General features: G+C 41.6%; 1 protein-coding gene across 1 annotated transcript in view; it reads right to left on the minus strand.

Annotated features, from left to right (window-relative positions):
* Window positions 1-14,656, minus strand: part of agap3 (ArfGAP with GTPase domain, ankyrin repeat and PH domain 3) — a 134,668-nt gene that overhangs the window by 40,787 nt on the left and 79,225 nt on the right. The window contains exons 6-11 of the mRNA XM_034702520.1: window positions 14,491-14,625; window positions 11,935-12,062; window positions 11,518-11,673; window positions 6,400-6,483; window positions 2,034-2,138; window positions 121-292 (exon numbers count right to left, since the gene is read on the minus strand). Of these exons, the coding sequence (XP_034558411.1) occupies window positions 121-292; window positions 2,034-2,138; window positions 6,400-6,483; window positions 11,518-11,673; window positions 11,935-12,062; window positions 14,491-14,625 (780 nt within the window). The remainder of the gene's footprint in view (window positions 1-120; window positions 293-2,033; window positions 2,139-6,399; window positions 6,484-11,517; window positions 11,674-11,934; window positions 12,063-14,490; window positions 14,626-14,656) is intronic.

Raw genomic sequence — 14,656 nt, forward strand, 5'->3', positions numbered from 1 at the left:
TTAGTGCAGTAAAAATACATTTTAAATTCTTTACTGCACTACGGTCAATCTTAAATATGAAAAAAGAGCTTTATTTACATGTATTACTCAAATGTTGGCCTTTAAGGGCAAGAAACATACCTGTGTTTCCTATGCCCAGCTGCAAGGTGCTGCGATCCTTGGTCAGCCCGTTGGTTTTGGGACTAGCAGTTGGGGCGACAGTGGCTACCGCTCTAGGGGGTCGCTTCCCAGGAATCTTCACTGTTGTCCTCAGCAGGTCGATCTCTTTCCCATGCACATTCTGCATGTAGTCCTACAAAAATAAAAAATAAAACAACAACATGTCAATTCTTATGAATGATCTGCACTCTGCTCAAGCACAAGTCAGATAGTTTCCCTCAATTCCAGGCACTGATTATCCACAGCGGACCCACAAGAATCCAGGAATTATGAAAGAAAAACAAATTAAAAGACTATTCAATTTCCGCCCCCATTAGTCACAACCCATCTCAGACCTTCCACTAGGGGTGTGTGATAGTGGAAAAATGATTGTAAAGCCATTATACATCACCTGTGCCCACACTGTCTCTCATAATAGCGAGATCTGAGGCTTAATGAATGCAAACAGTCTCATTCACTTTCAATTTGGGCATTTGATTTGGTTTAAAGCACCTAGTGCCCAAATGTGGGAAGCCAAGGTGAAAATCATTGGGCTCAGCAGAAAAAGACCCAGATAGAGGCGAGCTCGGCCTTTGCCGTCCCCCCACCGGCTCCTCTGCTTTATTACCGTGTCATAAAGCACTCATTTCTTTCCCAAGCCTCCTCGCTAATTACCCAGTGAGCGCTCTCATTTCATTTTATTGCTGGAATTAACAGCCAGATCGAAGCGTGCAAAGCTATTAAGATGTGTGATTAAGCCACATTCAATTAGTTTCTACAAACAATTTAATTGATGTAGCAGATAGAATTAACAGAAGGTGATTGTGTGGATGGCTTGGCTGACTGCGAAATTAAAGGTTCCCCTCTTCCACTCTCAGTCTGCCTCCCTCCCTCTCTCCTTTTCTCAATCTCCCCCTCTCTCTCTACTCCTCTTTTTCCTTTCTTACTCCTTCTCTGCTCCGCTGCTCAAAATGAGCTCGAGCTGTTACGGCGCTAATGCAACTGTCTCCCTTATTTCACCTCTCCCTGTAAGTCAACAGATTCATAGATTCATAGATTGCCTCGATGACCTGTAATAGCTGTAATGATCAAGAGATAGCCTGTTCAGTCAATTACATACATCACTGTAGCACAGCGCTGCTCTGCTAATAACCGCTTGTAAATTAAACCACTAACACACTGTCAGAGCAACACGGCCACACACACAAGGTTCACGTCTAACTGTTGGGCTTCTGCTCAAAGTTAGAGATGAGACGTTGCTGAAATGTTTCATTTTTTGCTCAGCTAAATTGCCACAAACAAGGGACTGGAAGGATCAGAGATTGACTGGAGGACTTTCTGAGAGAGACGGGCATTTCTGACAGTGGCACCGGGCTCCTGAGCTGTCTGCTGCCAGCCAGCCGAGTGTTTAAGAGGTATTAGCAGCCCAGCGGGATTCTGACAAAGATGGATGTGGGAGGCTGGTCAGGCTCTGCTGCCGTGCAGTGAGAACCATTATAAATACAAGCCAGCGTGGAGTCTGGGCGCAGTGGGCACGCAGCAGTGCAGGCATGTCTCCATTAGCCGGCACCGGTGATGTGCACCACAGGGGGAGCAGAGATGACCACTAGGATACCCTGTTTCTTAATACTAAGCTTAAAGCCACAAGGTTAGCTAACATGGCTATTATATACAGCCATACGTCTCTGTAGAAATCGTGAGCCCATATAGTTGTAATCCAGTTTGCTGTAGCAGTGGTGCTAAATGTAATCGCATCAAGAGAATTACATTCAGTGGTTGAAAACGTCCTGCATTAAAACCACCCGCACCAAACAGTAGTGTAGCAAACACATAAAGAGGATTGGAAAAGAAATGGGAGAGGAAATAAAAAAAGAGAGAGGAAGATTTGGACTTACATGTAAACTGGGGTGGTAAGTGAGGACGCCATTATCACACAGTGTGACATATTTCTTTTTCCACTCCTTGTTGAGGGATTTGCCACTTCGCTTCAGAAGGATTCCCTGTAAGAGACAAGACATCACGGTGAGCATCTGCTCCTCTCTGAGCAGCATGGTGGAGGATATGAGCCATAATGGATGTTAACTACCATAAAACAGCGTTATTATTGTTATTACAGATTTGTTTCAGCAGCTACAATGAGCGTTTACTTTGCGGTGAGTAATAAAGAAAACAAATATAATTTCAAGAGACAATTAGGATTCAATATGAAAATGATTATGTACAATAAAACCCCTTTAAAAATTCTGTTCCCATTTGTACTTGTTGGCTGACTGGTTTTCTGATATGTTTGTCTATCGTGACATTTGAGGCGCCAAAATTTGAGTCCTCTGACACAGCGACCCTTCAGAGAGAGAGAGAGAAACAATCCAATTTGCCAGACCTCCTCCCTACATTCATACACATAACATGGTGAACTCTGGAAGACCTCTCAATCCAGGGATTAGGGAGTGTGATCTCCCCTCTTCAAAGCCCACTCAGCTCTTATTCTTTTCTACTTTATCTTTTGGGGCCTTTTAGAGCCTCAGATGGGTTCCTTATCTGCTGAGTAAATCCACTGGTAAACAATGCAGTTCCTCTGCTGGAGGTGACCAAACGCTGCTGAGTGCAAGGGCCAGGAGGCTCTCTGGGGTTAAACAGTGAGGAGGGGCTCGCTTAATTAGGGGATTAAGCCGGGGCAATGTTTGTGCTTTTACAGCCAGGACCTGTGTGAGTGTGTATGTGTGTGTGCTGAAAAGGGGGGGGGTTAAAGGGATAGTATTTTGCCAGCCAGGCCCATCCTGCAGGCTTTAATCCTGATTAACACATCAGGCAGGGCTGACCCTCGGTGACCCGGGCACCAGGCTGTTTGCCGACAATCATCCTAATCCGATCCCTGTTTCATCTGAGGGGTGGGGGTGGGGGGCTGCTGCATACTGGGACTCTAGATTTTGGTTTTCCTGGAGTGTAATCGATCGCCTCTAAACAGCTTGATCACACTTTCATTTTCCTCACAAATTCCTTTAAAAACTTTCAACTAAATCTATATCCACTCTCAAAAGTACAGAATTACATCTTAGTGCTAATATCAATGTCTGGGGAAGGTCATAATTTACTTTGAAAACTTTGCAGAACAATCTTTCAGGCATTGTTATAAAATTAAAAATCATATGAGACACTATCTCCTTAGTGTTTAGAGAGGAAAAGCAAAATTAGATTTGTTTTGTTCAACTTAAGTATATTGTGTTTGATTACTGTTTCATAATAGGCACCTGCTCAAAGTTAGACTTCATGAAATTATCCAATTCAGTAAAATACAACAAGTATTTTTCATAGTAGATAGCCTTTGTTAAGTGTTCAAGAACTATTGATAATTGTGAGGATTTTTTCAAGAAAAAAAAACACACTGTCCCCCCTGATCAATAAATTGCTGACTGCCCAGACTCCTCTCAATGTAGTCAATAACTGTAAACACTTTTAAATGGCTCTCTAATCATACAAAGTAAATGACCCAGTCACAGGGCCTCCAGCAACTTTGTAATGCATGTTTTACAAGCAAATATGTTGCTCATCTTGTGGCCTTACTGAGGCAGAAATAAATCTATACATGCAATCAGTGCCAAGCTTCAAATATTTATTAAAGCCATGGAGCAGATCAATAATGTTAGTGGGACAGTAATGTACAAATCATTACACATGAAGACTCATTTTCTTGTTGTTCTATCTGATCAGCTGCTCATTATGGCTGATATATCATGTCATCTTTAGTCATTTGAAGCTCGGTGAATGATTTGAGATCATTTATCATAACTGTGCAATCGTTCACTACTTTGGATTGACCACTTGTTCTTTCTTCATAGTTTAACGGCAGCAAGTGTGGAGCCCTTTAACACAGCCCCCCCTCACACTCACACATATATAAAGAGATGTTCAGCCTGTGTGACAGAGGGAAACAAGCTGCTGGTCAGCCGCGCTCTCTGTGTCTACACAATTGTGATTTCTACACAGAAGAGATAGTGTCTTTCTCTCTCTTTTGTCATTGGACCAGGAGAAAAGCTGCATCCTGCCACTGCAGCTGACTGATAGGCCGGCCCTTTGTGATGGGCCGTGGAGGGGGAAAAAAGTGTGTGTCTGTGTGTTGGGTTTGGTGGAGGGGGGGTTGATGGGGCAGAAGCTGTTGGCAGCTCTTCAGCAGTGGCTGCATTGTTATCCCCACTACTTTAAAGAGGGGAGGGGAAAGGCGATGGGGGAAAAGAGGTGGTGGAGGGGGTCATGTGTAATTTGGCCCTATAGGGTGAGGGGGAGAGCGGTAATTAAGCACACATTGACACTTTGATCTCCTTGATTGTGCATTTGACTGGCCAGCAGATCAGCTAGTGACACCATGAACCCCCTGTGTCCCTCCCTCCACACATCTGTAAAGCCAAACTCCAGCCCACCTCCAAAATAAAAGCCTTTGTAGATTAAAAAAAAGGGGAGGGTTGGGTGGTGGTGACTTGTCTTGTCAAAAGTTGCCATGATACTCAGGGAAACTGGCCCTGGACTTCAGAAGAGGGGTTCCACAGAGTGTAGTGGATACGAATGGGGGAGTTTACAGTAAAGATTGCTCAAAGGGGGGATTCTTTCTAATCTGTGAAAACCAAAACTGTTCACCTATACTCATCAGATCTACCAGCTTCTGTGGAAATTACCCTGATATAAATAAATAAAAAGAGCACTTTGGAGAGAAAACATAAATTACGTGATTACGGAATGTCTATCATACAATTTTAAACTTCTTGGTTGATTTTTAGGATATTTTTTAAGCCACCTTCCATCCAAATGCAACCTTAATTTGAACCTTTATTGTGTTAAAAAGAAGGACTTTGATTTTATAGAACACTACTTAATTCGTTTAAGTTTTATAACATCAAGAACCTTTTTTATCTGTTACACAGACATACACTATCAGTGACGGATAGGTCGACTGACAAACACCGTGTCTGTTTAACCGCTTTCCCCAAAGCGTTATTTTCTGATTGAGTGAGGGGACGTGGAAGCGTCACCCTGTCATTATATCAGCTGGACCGAAGCCTCTGCAATTTTCTCCCAAAGGGAACGAGAAGGTCTGGTTCATTATTTTAAAAAAAGGACATTATCTCCTATGATTCACAGGTAAAGAGGATAATATAAGGATGCTGACCCCTTTTCAAAAGCCCTCGTATAATCACGAGTGATTACTAATCAATGTGTCAATTACATTTCCTCCGGTTACAGTCGGACCTTTGGAAATGATCCTTGTCTAGTGGGGTAATACAGTGCTCTGCCTCTAAAAGCAATGCAAGATGGTATGAGAAAGAAAAATGATGAAGAAAGCCGTTTTGTAAAACATTGGTGTGAAAAACCTACTTTAACCTAGAAATCACTGAGATGTAAGTGAAAATGTAATACTTAAAGCAACAGTTTGATAAAAATGTATTAAACTTGAACACTACCTCATTTAAAAAAAATGAATACATTTCTATTTTCTAATTTAGCTTTCCAAGTAGAAAACATTGCTACGCATGAATCCCCTTTTATTAAAAATAAAATCAAACATTTTGTCAATAATAAAGCTCCATAGAGAACTGTTGTTTTATGAAAAGTGTGACACATGATCAGATTTCATGATTGTGAAAAAGTGTCACAGGACTGTAATCATGTATCATAAAGTGATTCACGTAATCTAAGAAAAATGTAACATTACCCATTAACACAACCATTTCGCAATATATTCTGTGACGTTTTATTTTCACACAAAATGTTCGCAAAGTGTTTGAAATTCGCGATATAGCAATTCGAGAAATGTATTAAATTTGTACTCCACTGATCCATTATAGAACTCTTGAATCATACATTTAATACACCTATGATTTCTAAGAATAAAGAAAGACCATGCTTTTATTGCATTAAAACCTATTTATATATATTCATGTTACACCTAATTGATAAGCATGTGTTTTCCATGCTAATGACTCTGACAGTGATTTGACCATCAGCCTTATTGTCTCTTGCAGCTCTGCTCTGCTACATCTGTACTGACGTTGAAGGTATTTGTTATGTTGTATAACGTCGCCATCTAGTGGTTTTAGTTGCACATGACTTAAGCTAATTCAGACATAACTGTATGGCCAATCCATCTCAAATCTGATACACACAGTATTTTAATGTCAAATAGAAAACAACATCTACTGACATATCATTGGAGCATACTTACCAAGGTACCTTTGGGAAATTTAGGTGGGAAAGAAAAGTAAAATTGCTTACCTGTTTTATAGGTATGGCCCTTCCACTGCCTATGCTGTCTGTTTTACTGTCAACGCTCTTTGATTGTTCGCTGGCTTTCCGCGACTGCAAGAAAACAAGAAAATCAGTCAGCAACGGCAGCGACACACTGACGGCAAAGCAGAGAGGGAGGTGTTGGGTGTGAGGTGAGATTTTGGGGCGTAGTCATGTGTGTTGTGGTGTGTGGGGGTGAGGTGAGGAGAAAGGGAGACTGGGGGTCAGAGGTGGAGGTGAGAGTTTGTGTGTTGAGCATTTGCAGTATTTGTGGAGGAACTCGACGTTGCAAAATAAAAAGTCTCAAAAGAAGCTCGAAATTAACAGACAAGCAGACCAGCAGTAACAAACAGCAGTAACACCGACGTGCAAGTTAAAAAGAAATAAAAAATCAAAGAAGAGACCAAACCAAGACCACACTAGACACATCTCAACACAGAGGAGACCAAGGACGACCACACATTGAGTCATGACTCAGCCCTGAAACCCTTTGGGGGATCCTTTTCCTCTGTTTGAGAGCCAGAGTGGGCCCTTAGTGGACCTGCAGAATCAACTGCTGCTATACCAGTGTAGCTTCAGCTGTGCCTTTAGCATAGTAGCAGGCTTTTACAGCATGTTAAATACATTACAGTTAATAGAAGGTTACAAGGAGAAAGGGGAAAGAGGTTATTTTAAAGGAGAATTAGTTAACAGAAGCCTCCTCCGACCTTTGACCTGTAAAACCTGCTGGAACATTAGTTTTATTTCACAATATCAAACAACTCAGAATGAAAAAAATTCAAAAACACATCAACATTTCATTTCTCTGGTCAAACCTGTTTGGGGAAAATTTGTAAGACAATGTACATAACCTTTGAAGTGATTAAATCAATCAAAAATAACCTTCCCACCCCAAAACAAATAAAGAGATGAGGTACAAGCAGGGACAGACATGAGTGTGTATGGTCTCACTCAGAACATGAGAAATGTCCAGTCACCAATGGAGAAGAGGTAGAGTCTGAGTTCAAGTAAACCAACTCTGGTGTGTATATTTTTCCAACATTTTATTTTTTATGATGACTTGTTTAGCTTCTATACAGACACCATACAAAGCAAGTCACAAATTCACTTCAAAATATTCAACAGATTGAGCCAAACATTGCAGTTCCCACAAAATATAGGATGGACAATAAAGGCATTATTTCATATACTCCTTATATGTATGTACTTTTTATAGAGTACCATTGTAAATAAAATACAATACAAGATATACAGCGGTCTATAGTTTCGTCAATCCGTTCATGATAGAAAAGCGATTATGCAAGAGTTCATAATCTCTGTACTAAACGTAAATTGAGAAATATGAAAATAAATAAATAAATAAATGAATCAAAAATTAAATGTGCAGAAAATAAATAACTTAAAATAAATAAAAGGAAAACAAAGGTTAAGTTTAACTACATTCATACAAGTCGGTGCAACCCAGTTTCATTTGTTGGCAACTTTCAGTGTAATATCTCTGCAGTCTTACACCCTGACTACCCTAGTTTTTATGAAGGCCTTCATAAAATTACCCATTTTACCTTTCTCTTAAATACCTCTATAATAATACATTTAAACCACAATTGAAATTCATTCAATACTTTAAAACTCCCTGGAAAAAAAGAAGGAATCAAATCAAAATGGACCAAATGATTGTAGGAATACTCTAAAAGGAAGAACAAAAAACAACTTGGCACCTCTAGTCCTTGAGTCCTCATTTATGGCAAAAGGCAGTGTGATGTCATGTAAGGAAAGGTTGTGTCCTTTGGGCGGCTGGATAACAGTTCCAAGAGTGACTTGACTGTACGGCGTGTATTTGTATGGGATGTTTGAATGTAAGTTGGGGGAGTTAGGGGTCGGGGTTCGGGGGCAGAGGTGGACGGGGCATTTCCAGAAGAGTCCCTACAGTCTGTCTCACTTGGTGATATTGGAAAGTCTACCGAGTGTGATCAAACACTCATTGGACTCAGCTTTAGGCTGCATTAGGCGCAAAGTCCTATGGTTTCCATTTAGTGCAAGTTCTAAGCATTACCCTCAATGCAAGAAAGCACCAAGGGTAAAGCAGTGACAAGCTGTAAGTCCGTAAAAATAATCTCTTCTCTATCAGGATTGGCAAAGCAGGGGGACTCTTTTTTTTTTTTTCGTTTTTTTTTTTTTAACCCATCATGCTCTTCTAATTCGGAAGGAGTTGGAAAGCCCTTTTTGTTGAAGAAAGGTTGGAAACAGAAGCACAAATCTGCAAATATTGAAAAACAGTGTCAAATGGTTATTTTTTTTTGTTTGTCATTTTTTTTGGTCATGTTTTGTGTCATATGTGATCCAGCAACAAGTCAAGGGACTAAAAACATGATATGGAAAAAACCGAATGGCAGACATTAATAAATGGTTCGATGAGGATGAATGAAAGAGTGGGATGGAATTAAGTATAAAAAATGTCGTAGTATTCATCTTAACTCCTAAACAGTGTGCTTTTCAACACAAAAAGGGACAGACAGCCTGAAGACGTCAGGAACTCACAGACAGTTACAAAACAGATCATTTAGATTTATTGACCATGGAAGCACTAGGAAAGAATAATGTGTACTGTGCTGACACCTAGTGGCCAAAGACAGTTATGGTAAGAACTGGCTTGAAATGATTGTGGTTGGTGAAATTGATTTGTGAGGGTGGTGAGTAGACGGAGAGTGATAAGATCCTCTGTAGTAAAGCTTTGATTTTTGCTTACTTGCTTCAAAAAATCTGCCAAATCAATGTCTCATTCAAAACTATTCACCTCTTTAAGGAGTGTTTTTTATTAACTACGTCTGATGTTTTAGCAATCAGATTCAATTAGAGTCAAAAAGTCAGAAGAAAAACAATGTGAACTTAATAAACTGAACATTGCAGAGGACATTTCTCAATTTAAAGAGTCCCAATGCCAGCGCAATAAATGTGACAAACATTAATCCTATATTTGATTATATCTGAATTCAATTCTTGCAGATATTTTCTCCTTTTTAATATTACAAAACAACTTGTGTTCAATGACTAAGATGAGTCCGTCAAAGCTTGTCAACTGATGACATTAAGGCATATTTTCTTTCAATGAGTTCTCCTCTTAATCTTCCAAAAATCAAAATAAAGTGAACTACTTACAAATGTGGCTAGAAAACATGAGAGGCTGTCTGGATGGCCGCCTGCTGTCTTTGAGTGAGCAGCAAGACTTTTAGAGAACTGACAGAGAAGTATTTTTGAGAATGGAAAAAGCTAGGAAAGGGAGATCCTCGATATTGTTGTGTTGATGAAGTATTTTCTCTTTCTGTGGGTTTGTCAAATGGCAAAAAAAGGTCGGCACTGCGAGTCTTCCTCTCCTGAGGCCTGTCGCACTCTTCAAGTGTCACTGAAGAAATGTCGAGATCGCCCCCGTATACTTTCCTCCTCCTCTGTTTCCTTCTTTCCTCCTCCTTCTCCTCCTCTCCTCCCTCACCCTCCCTCCTCCCACCCTCGGCTCGCTGCTCCTCAGAAGGTCATGAGCTGAAACTCCCGCTCGGCTTGCCACTCTGGCACCCACACCGGGTAGGTGGCGTGCTTCGGTATCTCCATGACGCGGATGGGGAGAGGCTCATTTCTCTGGTGGACATGGTTAGTCACTACCTAGCAGGGGGGAAGGGAGACAACAAGGGGAGCTAGCACACAGCCTGTACTGCTCGGAGGCCACAAAAGCCTGCAGCTTCCACAGCAGCTGGGGTAACAGGGTGAAGGCAGGAGGAGAAATAGAGGGGAGATTGGGGTGTAGATAGGGATGTTAGAGAAAGAGTTAGTTAAAAAGAGATGGAGGGGGAAAAGGCAAGAGGTGGGAGACAGCGGTCTGAGGGGAAAAGAGGAAAAGGGGGACAGGGACAGGTAGAGGAGAAGGGTGTTGTTGAGGTTGGGAGGGGGGAATCTCAAAGAGCCTGATATCTGTCTCACTAAGATTACAAAGTTCTGCAGAAACCTGGGAAACAGGTAGAAAACTTAACCTCTGGAAAAGCTGCCTCAGCAATTCAGTGTGATACTGGTTTGAAACACATTTTAGCTCTTTGGCCCCTGCATTAGAAGAGGAAGGAATAAAAATGCCACTTGTGGTGGAATTTCTACAGACCTTGAGGAGGCAGAGGTCTGGCTCTGTAAGATTAGGAGAGGCTTAGCAGCAGAGAAGAAGGCTGGTGTAGGAGGGAGGAGGAGGAGAAAGGAGGGAAGGGGGAAGCAGGCTGGGTAGAAGAAGAGGGCAGAGGCTACAAGTAAAAAGACAAGCTTAGGACAGCTAAGGAAATTAGAGTGGTTAGTGCACACATATGCTATCGGTTAGAGAAAATACGACAGGACATGGGGGAGAGAGCAGGCAGACAGGGGACAGGGGCTCTGACTGTGCGGTAGTGAATCTTGGTGGCCGAGGTCAGATTTGGGCCGGAGTAGAAGTAACTGGGGCGAAGGACTGGGGGAGTTATTTAGACTCAGCGAGATGGGAAGAAGCTGGATGAGCCCTTCTATCTGGAGCAGGGGTGTTGTTGGAGGGTGAGGGCATGCGTTATTAGCAGCGTGTAAACAGGGCATTGGCTGGCTCGGACTGTTAGTTTAGCTCGATCAGGCAGGGCAGGGAGGAGGGGTGGACTTGGCGGTTTGTTGCTGCCGTCTCTCCCCAAAAGGGAAATCACTGCAAAGAAAGGATCTAGTGAAAATAAAGAGGGGTGGGGGGAGGGAGGTCAAAGATTTAGACAGTGCGAAGAGCCTATTTTTTCGTGGGTGAGATGAGAAACTTAATCCATGTGTCCAATTAGAAAGAAAAATAAATAAGAGAAGTTTTTTCCACAGTGCTTAGTTAATATTTGCTTTTAAAGACTTTTTCAAAGGACTTCGGGGAGCTAATATTATTTTTCTTTAGTCTTTTCTCCTTTGCCCATTGTGCTGTGTGAACAAGACGCTTCCTTTGCCTGCATGGGAGGCTGGAGAGGTTGCTGTGATGCATTTCAAGCTACCTGTCTCCCTCTGGTGGACAAAGTATGCCTGGCACCATGCCTTCTAGTAATGTGAGTGGGTGTTGCTTTGCATCAGCTGTCGCATACTTACTGTGAAAATGTTGGAGCGGCGCTTTGACTGCTTGCGGATGGGCGTGGGTGTGTTGGAGGCAGCGATGGTCTCGATGCGCATCTCCCGCTGACTTATGCTGGGGGTGGAGGGAACGGAGGAGGAGTAGTCACTGAATGCACCCCCACCATTGGCCGCCTGGGGAGCGAGAGAGATTAAGAGGAACCGAATAAGGAGAGAGGAGGGAGGAAGAGGGAGGAAGAAAGTCAGAGAGTCAGAAGAGGAGAGGGCGAAAAACAATAAACAAGCAGGTAAATTTAGGACAGGATTTTCATATGAAGGGAAATTTTATTTGTTTTCCCACACTGACAGCAAAAGTTATGATTATGAGAAGAATTACATAAACTAATCATGTTAAAGACTTCTTTGTATAACATCAAAGCTGTGTTTCGATCTTACCTGGTTAATGTGAACAGAGGGGATAGATGCAGCTGGGACTGATGAGTGACTGGGGGAGTTTGGGAGAGATTTGCATGGACCGATCGAGAGCTGCTGCTTTTTCCTCATGGCCACAACCTTCTGGGCAACTGTAGAGGAGAGGAAGAAGAAGAAAGGCAGAGACATGGCAACAGGTTGTTTATTAATTCTGTCAAATTCTTCCAGACATTTTATACCTTCCAGCAAAAATAATTCAGAGAGTGTTAGGGGACTCGTTAGCCGAGCGGTGAATCATATATGCGCATGAATAGGCTGAATGATAAATCCCTTTGTTCTGATACCAACATTGCTTTGTTGAGCATCAGTGGGCAACAGAACCTGTATCATCTTCAGGCTACATAAACAGCTAAAATAAATGTTATTAATAACCAGCAGATACCTTCCTCTGCTAGCACAGACTGTATAAAACATGGACCAGACTAAGCGATGCCACATACTGGTCCTATCAAAATGTTTTGAGGTCCAAGAAATGGCTTTCGACTACTTGATAATGCTGACACCCAATCTGGCAAATAGCTACAATGCCCCTGCCTGTCAGTCGTGCCAGCCATGTCTCTAACTATGCGTAATTGCACATGGCTTTTAACCTTAACATGATCAAAACGGATGAGCATTACAAAAAAATGAAACCCCTCAACCCTGTTCAGTGTGTGCAAATAGAGAATGAGCTATTCAGCCCAATACTATTTTACTACCAGACTATTAACAAGTTTATTTACTATTTTACCATGTTATTGGTGCTTCCTTGGCTTCTGGCGCCCGCCTCAAGTGGACACTGGAGGAACTGCAGTGTTTTGCACATCTGCATTAGGTTTATTTCTTGACACAGGAAATTGCCGCTTGTTTTAAAGAATCCAAGTTTAAAGCTGCCATGGTTAGTTGACTATCAGTCATTGAAAAGACAACAGATTTCCATTTATTTTGATAATCAATTTTCACCAATAATCTATCATTAGAAATCACCTTCATGACTTAAGAAGAAAAGAAAACAGATTTATCTGTGACACCTCTTCTGTGTCATTAAAATGCATGTTTATCCAGCATGTAAAGCACCTGGTGGGGAGGGACTTCAGTTTTTAATCAGCCTGTTTTTCTTCATCTAATGACTGTTGTTGACGACCACATTCTTATTTCTCTAGGTGTTTGAGTATGCACAGTGTTAGGACAGGAAAATATAAACCTCCTGTATTGATATAAACACATTAAGAACACAATTTTCTCTTACCTCTTTCAAAATAAAACACTAACACCAAGTTAATCCAACAAAGCTCAACAAAGTAAGCAAAGCTTATTCCTGGTTTACGCACCCGCTATCACAACTACCTCAGGCTGTTTGTTTTCCAGTCAGGTAATAAACAGCATACTGCAAGGTGGATTATACATATATCCTGGGGGAAAAGCCTCTTCTATTTCCATGAAAGTAATCATACAAAATAATACTTGCTTTTTTTATTTATTCATTGTGCTCTTCAGAATGATGATAGCCAAATGAGACCATTGTCACCTTCTGAACGGACTGATTTGCCATGCATTGGATGCAACCTGTCATCTAATTCATAGCTGAAGTGGGGGAGGGAGGGAAGGGAGGAGAGCAATGTTCACAGCTACGTGACGTGAATTAGCACTGAGGGAAAGAGAGATGATTTGAAGTTGTGATGACAGCTGGGACCATAACGCCTGGCTGGCTGCAGCAACATGGCAAATAGAGAAAGCAGGCAGGAGTGATACAGGCTGACTTCTGTGGACAGCAAACACTCCTTCATCTCTTTCAATTATTTCAAATTGGGCTTCAGGAAGCAATTAAGGCAGGGAGGGGAAGACAACGTGCCTGTGCACCAAGTCAACGAAATGCAAAGTGAGCGTTGTGTTACATATTCAGATGTTTGGTGAAGGGATGACAGGCCTTCAAAGGAGCTGCAGCCCGAGGGGATAATGGAGCTGAGTTTCCATCTACCAGTTTCAGGACCCTGGGAAAACCTCAGATACTTTTCAGAGACATTAGAAGGCTGTTCCATAATTTATATACAACTGAATATTAACCGGTCTCTTGATAACATCTCCACATTTGAAAGAAAAATGATGATTCTAACTTCTAAAATAACTGTAGTGTCTCAAGAACTTTATTGAACTCCATTTAAACGCCTGTTGTGTCCCTTATTTAATTAAACTTGTTAATGTCAGAGTATACCCCAATCATAGCTGCTTGGCACGCACAAGAAAAATAATTTTAACGTGTATACAGCAAAACAAAAAATGTCAAGCATGCCAAAACATTAATGCATGAACTGATCTATTAGCTCTGAGTGTTTGAAATGCACATGAACAAAAATCAGTAGCAAAGTTGTCGGTCAGTTTATAGAATAGTCCTTATATTCTGACATAACTGATGACTTACCCTCTTGTTTTGAGTTTAGACAATATTCTTGTTCTTTTAATATGTCATCATTTCTGAGCAAGACTTTGTATTACCACTCAATATAACCTGATTACACTTCTTTTTTTTTACACCCTCCTCACCGTCTTGGAAGACTCTCTCCACATTCAGGCCATAGGTGGAGCAAGTCTCATAGTATGTGCAGCGCTTCAGGTCGTTTGACAGCTTTCTGGCCCGGGAGTCGTCGATCACTCTGGGATTTGCAGCACTAATTGCATCTAAAAGAGCAAGGTGAGTAAAGATATAATT

This window comes from Notolabrus celidotus, chromosome 15 (genome assembly GCF_009762535.1).
Source record: "Notolabrus celidotus isolate fNotCel1 chromosome 15, fNotCel1.pri, whole genome shotgun sequence".
Lineage (NCBI taxonomy): Eukaryota > Metazoa > Chordata > Actinopteri > Labriformes > Labridae > Notolabrus > Notolabrus celidotus.